The sequence below is a fragment of the Lemur catta genome, chromosome 5 (assembly GCF_020740605.2).
Source record: "Lemur catta isolate mLemCat1 chromosome 5, mLemCat1.pri, whole genome shotgun sequence".
Classification (NCBI taxonomy): domain Eukaryota; kingdom Metazoa; phylum Chordata; class Mammalia; order Primates; family Lemuridae; genus Lemur; species Lemur catta.
This window is the reverse complement of record NC_059132.1, coordinates 79609699-79622980: the sequence shown is the minus strand read 5'-3', so window position 1 is coordinate 79622980 and position 13282 is coordinate 79609699. Positions and strand designations below refer to the sequence as shown.

The window sequence follows — 13282 nt, the reverse complement described above, 5'->3', positions numbered from 1 at the left end:
CTTTTACAGTTAAGATCCCTGAGTCATTTTGAAATAAAATTCTCAAATTAAGACTACAGTAGAGTTTGCAACTGGAAAACTATAATTAACTTTTCTTTTTTTTTAAAGTTGGATCCAACCTTTGAAAACACAGTGTCTTATTATGAACTCATGGAAAAGGGGATGACCACTCTGGTTACTTACAGCACTCAGATGTTTCTGCCTCAAAGGGGGATGGGGAAGTCATTTTGTAGTAACTGGCAAAATACTTGTCAAGTTGTAGAGACCATCCATTGTTGTCTCCTAAAATAAAAATCAGAGAGCAAAAAATTTTGAGAAAACAGAAATATTCTGGTATGTTGGGGAAGAAAATAGGCCCTTCCTTTAAAATAAGTCAGTGAGTCTCAAACTTAGTGAAGTAAGCATTATCTGGGAAGTTGCTACAAATGTGAATTTCTGGGCCCCCACGTAGAGATTCTGATTTCATAAGTCTGGGATGGGCCCCGTGGTCTTCATTTTGAAAAAATTTTTCATTTTTAGTTATTATGGGTACATAATAGTTGTATATATTTCTTTTCTTTTTTTTTTTAATAAAGGCACTATGGTATTTAACATGATTATTCTCTGGGTGCTTATATATTTCTCATCTGTATTTTCTGATTTTTATATTAAACTCATATCACTTTCTAAAAAAACAGAAAAAATAATAATAGTCTCCATTTGGGGTGAAAAAAGAATTTTTCTCACAAAATTCCTTTTAATCTTTTAGTTATTTTTGAAACATAATTGATGATGAAACCAGCCACGTGATAGAAGGGTCTAGTGAGTAGGGATGTAGGAGCAGTTTCTCTGAGATCTCTGCAGACAGTATAAGCCTCATGCCGGGGTAGGGGGGGTAGTGGGAGGGGTGGCGGGTGGGGTTTTGAATGTGATCCTCTACAGCTTCTAACTTTTTTCCCAAATGCTTCAGGGACTCCTTAAAGATGCCCAAGCATATAAACACAGAGGGAGACATGAGAAAAGTTTGTCCTATTTCTAGCATTGCTTTTAGAAAATGCCATATGTAGAACAGTTTTCAGGGTGGCCTTGAATAGACCCAGGTCTCCCCCATTTCTTGCTGAGGTTCTCAAGGGCAATGGTAAATATTCTGGGAATGCAACATCCTGAGATAGGGAGGAACTACCTTAAACCGCCCGGGCCTTATTCCAGTCCCTCCTAGGGAATGTGGCATCTTCAGTTGGGGAGGAACTTCCTCCTGAAGCAGGATGTCTTTCAAAGATTTCCCAGTGAGTCACCTTGCCCCTAAGGTATATAACTGAGGGCGGCTGTCTTTTAGGGTCCCTCAGCCACAGTGCAGGTGGGGTGCGTGCAGTCAAAACTCCACCTGCCCTGAGCAGCTTTCTTGAGTCTTGGAGACCAGTTTACAATGGATCCTAGGCTTCTTTTGTCCCTTGCTGCCCATCTGTAGGTAATAAACACTCTTCATGTGACTTGCTGTGGATGAATGTGTCCTGTCTCACTTGGGATTCAGACAAATTGGTAAACAGTACATGGTGAACCTGGTTCACACCATCTATATGTAACTTGTATTTGAGACTTGAGTTCAGATATTACAATCTCGTTTAGTTGCATGGAATTGGTAAAACTGACTTCATCATATCCATGGTTTCAACCCTGATCAGTGGACTTTCAGGTTATATCTCCAGCCCCCACTTTTTCTACTGGGGAACATGGATTTGGTTTACCATGGGAGCCTCAAACTCAACATTGCCAATATGGAACTCATTATCTTTTGCTGTATATGCTATTATGCTTGTTACTCTCTAAGTTCTCTGGATTTGTGAATGATTCACACAATCTATCAAAGTGTCCCAAACAGAAAGGTTAAGTTTATCAGACTACGCTCAGACCTAAGTATAACCTGCATGATTTCCCCCCTTCTTGAAGCTATTCTCATGTTTTCCCATGGTTTATTAACTCCTCCATGAAGATTATGTTTGGGAAAGGAAAATTATTTTTACCTAAATGCTATCTATACTTGTAAAATTAGACATCTTTTTACAAGTCCCACTAAAAGTAAAAAATTGGCAAGAATATAGATTATTTAAACATGGTATGTTTAACACTCTTTATTTAGCAGTCCTTGTTAGTTTTAAAACTTCTTTATTACAGAAGTTTTCAAAATAAACAAAACTGGTAAAGTAGCATAATGATATTAATATCTTGATACAGGGGGAGATAACAGATGTGCCTCAAGTTTACCAGCTGTAGACTTCAGCATGGGATTCTAGCAGGCCATCAGTAAGTCGGTGGACAAGGCACAACACTCTAGAAACCAGCAAATACCAGCCATTGAGCACCCAGGAACCACTCCAAGGTGCCTGCTGACCTTGAACATCATGCACTGAATGATACCTTAGGTAGAGACATAGGAGATGGAGAAGGAAATTTGAAAGACTGAGCATATATAGCCAAATAGAGACTATAACTTTCTGAGACTGTGGTGGATTTCTGAATGTTTGCTCCTCTTCCAATCTATCTTCAGTTTAGAATACTTTCTTGTTCTTCAGAAGTTAGTAACTTATATCAATGTTTTCCAGACCCCAAGCAGCAAAGGTACTTGTTATAGATAAGCTTCTACCAATTGGACGCACTCATGGGAGACTTGAAGTTTGCAGCCAGCCTCAAGGTTCCAGCTTGACAGGTGCAAAGAGATGATCAGCAGTAGCAGTGGTGGCAGCAGCAAACGCCTCGTGATCTTGGGCTTGCAACTATGGTGGTATATTCCCCATCTCTGACTCCCACTTTTATAGCTTTTAAAATGATTCTATAAACACATTCTTCCATGTATGAAATCTCTTTTGTTCTGAAGTCCCCTCCCCCAAATATCTAGAGTGGTTTCTGTTTCCTCTTTCCAGAAGGGGTTGCAGATAACAGACTCTAAAGGATGGAAACATCGGTTATGTGACCTGGTTGGTTTTGAAGATAAGGACAATCTTGTTACCATTAGAAAATAGGACTCTTGTAATTTATGATACACAGTGACATAAAAAGTCACTTAAATCATCACTATGGCTTCCTGGAATGATATGCTTATTAGAAGGCTAGACTCTGGCAAAGTGGTTGCTATGATAAATCATTAGAATGAAAATGAGATATTTCAAGGGCTGTGAAGTGGGATGCCGCAGGAGATGGCTCTGGAGAGAATAAAGAAAGAAAAAGACAAGCTCAGGTTACATTATCAGCTCATATTAATAAAAGCTCAGAGAACCAGGGAGCTTCCATGACTACACTAAGATAATCTTTTAGGTCGGGACTGATGTAGCCTAGAGTAATACAGAATTTGATCCGTTGGGTTGCAAAGTTACAATGCAAGTCGAATTCACATTTTGCCACGTCTTTCCAGTGAACGTTAAAACACTGATTTGGAAAGAGACGGATCCTGTGAATTGTACTGTATGTGTTCAGTTGAATTTGAGGACCCTAAATCCCCATCCCACTGAACCTCCCTTGCCGGCAGAAGCAGCTCCCTTTTCCTGTCTTATGAAGTTAGTGTAGTTTGAAGACACTTTGGATACTTTACTTGAGGTAAATAAGTTGCCAACTCTCCTCAGGCCCTTTCATGACCATGTTTCTTTGCTTCCCAACCTGTTATAAGTAGAATTGGGTTCCAGCACATTCCAGAAGATAAGTGCAAACTGGACTTCGAAAGAGAAGATTGAGACACAAATGATTTTGCTCTTTTATGTAAGCAAAATCCCAAGGAATTTGTGTGGGAATGGTTTCTCAGAGTACAAGACCAGGAGGCAGAAATATAACTTCAGATTGAGCAAAGCTAATTAATATGGGTATCGTACCTACTGGAGTTTCTGGATTCAGGGTGCTAGCTCAAGCTGTAATTTGCTAGATAACAATCTGACTGAAATCTGAACTCAGTGTCAACTTAGGTCTAATGAAATTGAGAGGCCAATGCATATGGATGTTGAGTTGCCAAGGGAATAGACTGTGAGGGACATGCTGTCATATCATACAACCGCAATGGACTGTAGTGGCGTATACTGTGGATTCACTCACTTGATCTCTATCCGACTTCCCCTTCATTGGTGTGTTCCTGTAGAGCAGAGATCTAGAAGCTTAAAACAACATGTCACATTTCCTTTATAGCCCGAATTTGGGATGCACTCCCATGTACTTTGGCTGGTAGAAGAGAGGTACAAGGTCATTTTCCTGCTGCTGTGTCAGGGGCATAGGAGCACTGTGGCAGTGGCAGGGCATTTCAGGTATTACCAGCTTTATGGGTGTCGGATGCAGTTGTGTTTGGGGCAGCAGGACCAGAAGGACCAGAGGGACAGCAGGACTGGAGTGGCAGCAGCTGTCTCAGTTCTAGGTTGTCACCATAGTGGTCTGCTCTTGGATCCAACAGCACCGCTGGGGGTCTTACTCACTCCTGCTGTTCCAGCCGTTCTGGGACTTTTCTACTTATGTAATTGATTTAACATGCCTGGAGTAGTTTCTGGGTTTTCTTCCCATTAAACCCTGATACATACAGAGACTGACTGAATTATTGGATTAACACTTGATTTAAATATGATTGGACATTTAGTTAATTTGGGGAGCTCAAGTGGAATCTCATGAGGGAGGACAAAGCTGTTTATTTTTTCTGAACCCATAAATTTCAGTGTAGTTTAGTTTTTTGTAGTTCCACTTAAGGAACGACAGTGACACCTTTCAGCATTTTCCTATATCTCCCCCATCTGGGGATGGAGTCAGGGCCTTATGTAATATTCTGTTCTCCTGGGCTCCGGAATCATCTATTTGTTTCCTTGACTGTCAGGTTTTGAAGTTTATGGCATTAGGTTGTCCCCTTTCCTGGTTTTGCTGAGTTTGCTCCTTTTTGGCAAGTTTTTACTTTCATAAACTGGGTTCATATATTTACATATGATATAAGGATAATTCCATGAGAAATTTTAATTCCCCCGTTTTAACAGCGAAGTTGAATATTAGCATTGGCACTGAGAGAACACTATGTTGAACTAGGTACTCTGCTTTATCCTGATGATAACTCTATTTGGTCATTATTATCATCTCCACTTTTAGATGGAAAAATTGATCCTGAGAGGTTTAAGTGATTTAAGAAAGAGACTTTTAAAAACAGCTAAAGAATTAAAATAATAAAATTATTATTGTATTTTCTTTTCCAGGCCAAATAAATTATTTAATCAGTTTATATTTTTACCTATAGATTTCCAACTTTTGTGTGACATTGGCTTTAAACATTTAGCTATTGCTGTTTGTTATCTATTTTTCTGTTGTCTGTTTCATTTCTGTTATTGAAGCTCTTAGGTCTTAGAAATATGCGAATTAGACAAAAATTTATTTAAATAACAACTAGGATATAGTTATTAACTGGAATTTAAGTTCATCATTACTTTTATTCGGGAAATCAACAAAAGTATTACAAATCATTAAGCTCTTACTAAAAAATTTACCAAACAAATTAATTTTCATAGTACTGTTATGAACTGTTAAACATTTATAGATGTCCCAAACTAAACATAGGAGTAGATAAGTCATTTGGTTCTGGGTATATTGAGGCATTGATTATTCATATGAACAAGATTTTTGTGTATCTGCAAAGAACAAGAGAGAAGTGGGCTCGTGGGGGAGTTGACCTTGCTGCCAGGGCCTCATTTCCTTTCGTGGGAGGAAGAGGCGCATCTCACATTCATGTTCATGTTCCTGTCACTGCCACATCCACCTTGCATCTCAGGCACGGCGATGGAAATTAGGTGAGGGTAACAGCATTCCAGACACAGCAATGGAAATTAGGTGAGGCGACAGAATTCCAGAACACAGGCCCGTTTTGTGGGTAGTGTTTCACTGCTGCTATGAAATTCATGAGATGAGGAGGTTGGGTGACAGCCAGAGATGCTGATTTTCTTTCACTCTGCGTCTTTAGCAGACCCTATATTTAACCAAGCTTTTACAAATGCACTATTTCAATTTGCTGCATTTTTACCATTAAGAGATAGCATCGTGCTTAAAACTGTGGCCTTTGTGCCCTTTCCTAATCCTTTGTTCTCACTGTTGCTCTCTTGAAATCTTCTATTTTAAGGAGTTATACCTGGACCTGGCCTTCACTGCGACATTTTAGTCCAGCAAATGCAGATGGTGCAGATGCAGTTTATGCTTCTCTTTCTCAATCCTATTCTCGCTCTCTCATTTTCTATACTTCACTGTACCTTCTTTCTCTCTCTCTCTCTCACACACACACACATACACAGTGGAGGGGGAAAGAGGGAAAGGAGGAGAAAGGAAGACGATGTCAGGATAGAAGTGGGGAATTTTAGACTAGCAGGAATAGGACATACTTGCTAATACTTCCCCAAGTTAGAGCATATACCTTGTGGAGAGATCTCTTTTAAAATAGCAACATCTTCAAGCAAACAAGCTTTTTAGTAATTAGCTTTTACCTTCCTTTCTGCCTTCCCCGAAGCATTTTCTTCATTCTACCGATTACTTCCTCCCGCCAGAAGGCAGGAATATATTATAGAATGTGGGAAATGTTGCCAAAATTGCAAAGTTGGAAAGTTAGCATTTTTAAGAAAACAGCTTTTGGTATATGTGATTCTATATTTTAAATCCTGTATCCTTCATATTTTAAGGATGTATGGGGCAGCGAGCTGAATGGTTTTTCATTGATTCTCTGATTTTTCTTGAGGCAACCTAGGGACATGTAAAGAGCTCTGTCAGCAGAGGTCCCCAACCTGTTTGGCACCACTGTCTCTGACGGCTCTAGAGCAGGAGCTTTCCTTGCCTCTTTCAGCTTCTGGTGGCTCCTGGTGTTCCTGGGCTTGTGGCAGCGTTAGTCCACTCTCCGCATTTGTCTTCACGTGGCCGTCTTCTCTCCAGCACCTCTGTGTGTCATTTTCTGTTTCTTGCAAAGACACTGTCGTTGGATTTAGGGCCCACCCTAATCCAGCATGATCTTAATCCTTACTTTCATTATGTTTGCAAAGACCCTATTTCCAAATAAGGTCACATTCTGAGATTCTGGGTGAACATGAATTTTTGGCAGATACTAACCCACTACCCCACTCAAAAGGTACTAGAACAGGTTTTCCACTTCCTCAGTGGGTTACAGAAATGGTAATATGGAAACAGACTGGGAAACATCTTTATCCCTTTTCTGGATACAAAGCTGCTAAAGTGCTAATGAACAAGAAGACAGAGGAGGGGCATCAGAACTCAGGTCTTCAGGGCAGAATAATTCAACCTGTCTCCAGGATGAGGTGGGGTTAGTGTAACCCTGAGGGGAAGCCCTCTTTGTACAGCCATCTGTTTGTAACAGAAAAGGGAATACTAACAATTCTAATCTGGAAATGCAAAGAGTTTCTTTTAAATAAAAATCTAGATGTAGTGAATTAATTCAATAGCATCTAAGAATTTGATGCTACTTTAACGTTTCATTTTTATTACTGAGTTTGCACTTAATGGAAGTTGGACATAGAGGATTTCTAAGTGAGAACCCTCGAATTTTTAAAATCAGGTTCTATTGGTATTCTCCCAAGTATCTGAGAGGTCTAGCTGAAAAGCTGGAAGGTCCCTCCTTTTTCTTGGTTTGTTATTGCCACACCAAACACTGCTCTGATGACTTTAAAATTTTTTTTGGCCTCTACTCTGAATGTGTCTGTGACAAGTCTGAGTAGAGATGAAAAATGATTAGTGGCACATGGCAAAAAATATACTAAAATTATATGGGAATTATATCAAGTGGCATAACACAAAAAAATCTGTACATTTGTATATTCAAGTTTATCAATAAGGATCAAAATTATTATAAAAATGATGCAATCAATTTTGACATATGTATGTGTGTATAAGTATCTAAGTTCTATGTTACCTAGATATTTTAGAAAGAAAGGAACTCCTGTGAATTCAACTGAAAAAAATTTAAATCTATTGATTCTGCTTGTACTGTGTCCATGAGAAATGTCCAGTAGTTTGATATCTTAATGTTCTTTGTACTGAGATATTTTATTTTTTATACTTTGTAAATTGTTCAGTTATAGAGAAATCATGTTTGGGTTTTCTAAGAAGACAGGGACTGAATACTCAAGAATACTTGTTTAAAGTGCTGTGATAATACAAAAGCAACAGTTTTTTTCTGAATATTATTAGTTCATCTTATAGTTCAACATATGGGGAGTCAGTTTAATTCACATAATATTTTATTTTTTTCAGTGACTCCCCCAATTTTATTTCCACTATTTCCATTTAAATTGTTTTTCCATTTTAATAACCATTATTGGAGTCAGTGTTTAAATAGCTTAAGAGAATAAGGGAGAGATTTTTGGAGTTATGTTGTAGGATATACCTTAAAAGTTTTGATTGAATGAAAAGTTCCCCTTTCCATTAAAAAAGATACTTTATTTGGCAATAACTTAAGTTGTAAGTGATCACACTAAAAGTGATTTTTTAATTGTGATATTTTCTTGTATTTGTATGTTAAGATATTGTATTTTACATGATTACAAATATATTTAATGCTGTTTGTTCAGATATGCATGAGGCCTAAAAGAAACAACTTACTGACTTAATTTAATTAGCATTAAACAGAAATTAAATATGAATATCTTAAAAATGAATAGCCTTAGGAGCATAAATTATCTAGACACTATAAAATGAAGGAAAAAAACTACAGCTGGCAAAGGAAATAAAGCAATGGGAGACAAACAGAAATAACTACATCTCATAATTTTTAATCACCTGGACTCTAAAAATGGTGATAAAATTCTGCCATCCTTCCTGGAAAATTCCAGCCTACTCATGCATGGACAGCAGCAGGTCATCTTTGAGGTTTTGAGCAGAGCAAAAAATTTTTTCTATTTCTAGATGACTGCCACCAATAGAGTGTCAGCTTTCCTACAGAAACTAGAGAATTTTAGATAACTGATAATAATGGAGTTTGTTAGCAAATTAGAATGCTTGTATACCATATTGAAAACTTGATTCTAATTTATTTCTGCTGTTGCTACCATTTTGCCTGCATTGTTGATTTTCTGCTCATTGGGGTTAGGTCAATGGTTCTCAAAACTTAGTGTTTATCAGAATGACAGGAAGTGCTTATTAAACAGATTGCTGAGCTACCAGCAGAACCTCTGATTCAGTAGGTCTGGGATGGGGTCTGAGAATTTGTATTTCTAACAGCTTCTTGGTTGATGCTGATGGATTTGGTCTCAGAACTACTTTTGGAGAGCCACTGACCTAGGTGAATTTCAAGACAGCTATGTGATTCTGGCATAAGAAAATCAGTAACAAGTTGAAATAGTTATTTGTTACACAGACATATCTTCATAAGAGTGAATTATGATTTTTCCCATTTTTCTAAAACTAGACATGGGGGTTTTCAAATGTTGACAATGGTGAATAAAGGACTCAGTCAAGGTCCCAGACATCATGACATAGTTGATCTACAGATAGCTGCAGACGCATGAGAAAGTCCAATTGAGACTATAAGAACTGCCTGGCTGATCTGAGCACAGCCCACCCTAAATTGCTGACTCAAAGAATTGTGAGATAAATAAATGGTTGGTTTTTAGGCCACTAAGTTTGTAATATATTAGTAGCTACAGCTATATGATACACAACCTAACATCGATTGATGGCTACTTTTATGTCCTATTGTCTTAGTCATGTTAGGCTGCTATAACAAAATATCATAGATTGGGTGTCTTAAACCGGCAGTCCCCAACCTTTTTGGTACCAGGGACCAGTTTCATTGAAGATAATTTTTCCACAGACTAGGAGTGTTGGGGATGGTTTTGGGATGATTCAAGCTCATTACATTTATTGTGCAGTTAAACCTCTTTGCTAATGATAATCTGTATTTGCAACCACTCCCCAGCCACTAGCATCACCGCCTCAGCTCCACCTCAGATCATCAGGCATTAGGTTCTCATAGGCAGCGTGTAACCTAGATCCCTCGCATGCGCAGTTTACAGTAGGGTTCCTGCTCCTGTGACAATCTAATATCACCACTGATCTGACAGATCTGACAGGAGGCGGAGCTTATGCAGTGATGCAAGAGATGGGGAGCAGCTATAAATACAGATGAAGCTTTGCTGGCTTGCCTGCCACTCACCTCCTGCTGTGCCACTGGTTCTGTGGCCCAGGGGTTGGAGAGTGCAGGCTTAAACAACACCTATTTCTCACAGTTCTGGAAGCTGGAAAGTACAAGATCAAGGTGCTGACAGATTCAGTGTTTGGTGAGGGCCCACTTTCTGGTTCACAGACAGCAGTCTTCTCACTGTGTCCTCACAAGGCAAAGAAAGGAAGCAAGCTCCCTAGGGACTCTTATAAGGGCACTAATCCTATTTCTGAGGGCTCCACCCTGACGACTTCATCTATTCCTAATTACCTCCTAAATCCCACCTCCCAATACTATCACTTTAGGGGGCAGGGTTTCAACATATGAATTTGAGGGGGGACACGAGCATTCAGTCCATAGCACCTGTACTCTGCTAAGCATCTTAGATACATTATTTCAATGAATCCTCTTAACAACCCCTGGACACAGATATTCTTCTTATTCCCCTTTTATAGAAAACAGCCATTTTTGCCTCTCTTTCTAGCTAGAATTTAAGCCCAAGTCTCCTGAACCTGCTTTCTAAACCCAAGTGCTTTATTGCCTCCATCTGAATTTGCTTACTGGTGAATCCTGAGAAATTTGCATGATTTTAAGGATTATTACTGCAAAGATTGCTACTTTTATGACTTGGTCTCTTTAAACTTAGTACTAAAGCTAGAATTCCCAAACTTTCTTTCACGGAGATCCTACTTTTGGTGGTGAATTTGCTGCACCTACCAGGCTCCTCTCCTGCTTCCTGTTGCCATTTCAGTTGGTGGGACACTCTCCTGTCACTCTGTCTAGGACTCACCATCTGAATTGCCAACAGTTTGAAGGGGAAGTGGTTGGCAGATGAAACCGTTTCATCTAATTAAAAAAAAGTGTGTAATATTCAGTTGTTTTAACAAGATGCTATTTTTTTAAAAAAAGAAAACACCTATGGATAGCCATCTAAATCAAAAGTAATTGTAGCTTAAGCTCACCAGCTTAGATAGAGTGGGCACGCTTGAGTGACCGCCACCACCTAGAGAGAGTGCTCCAAACTGAGAAGTGTCAAAAATAAAATCAGATCAAGTTAGGAGAATTTAAAAGTAAATGATACAAGAGAGGGTGCAGCTCACTATCAGGAAGATTTCAACTCAGGTGGTGAGAAGCTCAGAGGCCTGTCTTGTAGGATGGCTTATCACGCGAAAAGGAGGGAGTTGTTCAACCTTCACAATGACTGGTCATTACAATGAGGTTTCCAAATGGCAGGGGATTGTTTAAAAGTGATTACCTTAAACAATTTTAGGAAGATGATTTGTTTTGTTTGTGGTTATCAGGGGCATTTACAAAGAAATAACTAAGTTAAGTTTCACTTACATTCAAGAAACACTCTATAAAGTTTTGCTTGCATGGCCTACCTGGTTTTTTCAGGATGAGAGATTGTTAAGCCTGGTCTCTTTCTTATTTTATTTTAACAGAAATTTAATTTCTTCAAAGTGGTGCTCTAAAAAGCCTGTAATATTTGAGAGAGTGATAATGGCAAGGCCTCTTTAGTGTATATGATTTATGTAGCACTTTGAATATTAATGTTGTTATGCACATTTTTGTCCTCCAAAAATAATACCTTATTTCCCTAGGAGTGAGATATCTTATTATTTTACATTATTAACCAAAGCTTCTTTTTCAAGTGAGACAGATCTAGGCAATTCAAGTTCTTTTATAAATGTATATTTTTAAGGTTTCAGAAATTTGAACAAAATCCAAATTGAAGGCTGTTTTCCCCAGATATTCTAATTGGCCAGAAGCCCTACTTACTTATAGCTCTATAAGGTCATAGGTATAGTTGTTGGTTAAAAGGTAAGATGTACTTATGTGTTTTCTTTCTTTTTTTTTTTTTTTTAGGAGGTCTCACTTTTCCTTTCCAAGTGTAGTAAACAAAAAACAAGAAACAGCAATAGTGTCTTAGATAGTACCTGCCATACGCCCAGCCCTCTTCTAATCCTTTGCACTTAAACTTCCCAGATTCTCCTGGTATAGGTAAAATTATCAAGCTCTTTTATGAAATGAGGAAATGGAGGCACAGAGAAGTTAAGAAATAGTCTCAAGTTTACGTATTTGGTTATTGTTGTACCCAGGTTCAAACTTGGGCAATCTGGCTCCAGAGCCTATATTCTCAATTTTTGACACGCTTCTGCTTCTAAGACCTTAAGGGCAGGTTTGTTGGGTTAAAACCCTTACAGTATGCACAACCACTACTTTTCTGAAATATTGGTTGTGATACTATCACATAGAAAAGAATGCATATGTTAAGCTAATGACGTAAGTGTAAGATTTCCTTATGCAACATATGTTTTGTATTTCAATTTAGTTTTCTCTTTACCCACTTTTCTTTTTGTCAAGAGAAGTTTCATTAACTTCACTGTCAGTCCTCTTTGCTCCTTTCCCGCGCCGTGAGCACAGGTGCTTCACTCACCGCAGTTGTCCTCGTCGGCCTGGTTGCCGCAGTCGTCCACACCGTTGCAGTGAAGCAGCTGGGGCAGGCACTTGGTGATGTTCCCGCAGGGGAAATAGCCCAGAGAGCACTTGACATCCTGTCCACTCCCATGAGAAACTGTGATGAAAAGAGAAGAGAGGACACGACACTTGTAAAAGGTTAATACAAAAGCATTGCAAAAAGTGGTTTCCCCCTGATATTTTATAAATATTTTGCTTTCTAATCTTGGTTTGTACAACCTTCCATATGGTTACCATCTTACTTACTATCCTGATGTCAAGTGTTTTCCAAGAAGCTTCACCTCAATAGGATACTCTTTTCCATGTTTCCAGAAGATGCCAAAATTTCCCTCTCTTTGCCTTTGTTCATGCTGTTTCCCACTTGGATGTCCTCTTCCTCCCTTTGAAAAAATGAAATGTCTGCCCATACATTATAGGTCAGCCCCATTCTCCTCTTCTACAAAAACACTTCAGCCAATAATTTTAAAAATAGGAATTTGTTGTATTCTCACTATAGGCTTGGAATCAAGGCTGGTCTGGTATTAGAGGAAGCAGAAGACATAGAGGAGAACAGGTAAGCATGTGCCATGTACTTATTCACATACCCCGTAGTTCCTCAGCGTGAGGCCCTGTGCAAGATTTTGAGCTTGCAGCATTGAATGAAACAGTGTTCCTGCCTGGGTGGAGGTTGTATCT

General features: G+C 38.8%; 1 protein-coding gene across 3 annotated transcripts in view; it reads right to left on the bottom strand.

The window, feature by feature from the left end:
- RXFP1 (relaxin family peptide receptor 1) overlaps positions 1-13282 on the bottom strand; it is an 88770-nt gene that overhangs the window by 41005 nt on the left and 34483 nt on the right. The window contains exons 2-3 of one of the 3 annotated variants that reach the window (XM_045550683.1): positions 12567-12704; positions 184-282 (exon numbers count right to left, since the gene is read on the bottom strand). In XM_045550683.1, coding sequence (XP_045406639.1) covers positions 184-282; positions 12567-12704 — 237 coding nt within the window. Of the gene's footprint in view, positions 1-183; positions 283-12566; positions 12705-13282 lie in introns of those variants that run through there. The other 2 variants (XM_045550686.1, XM_045550685.1) reach the window with 2 other exon arrangements.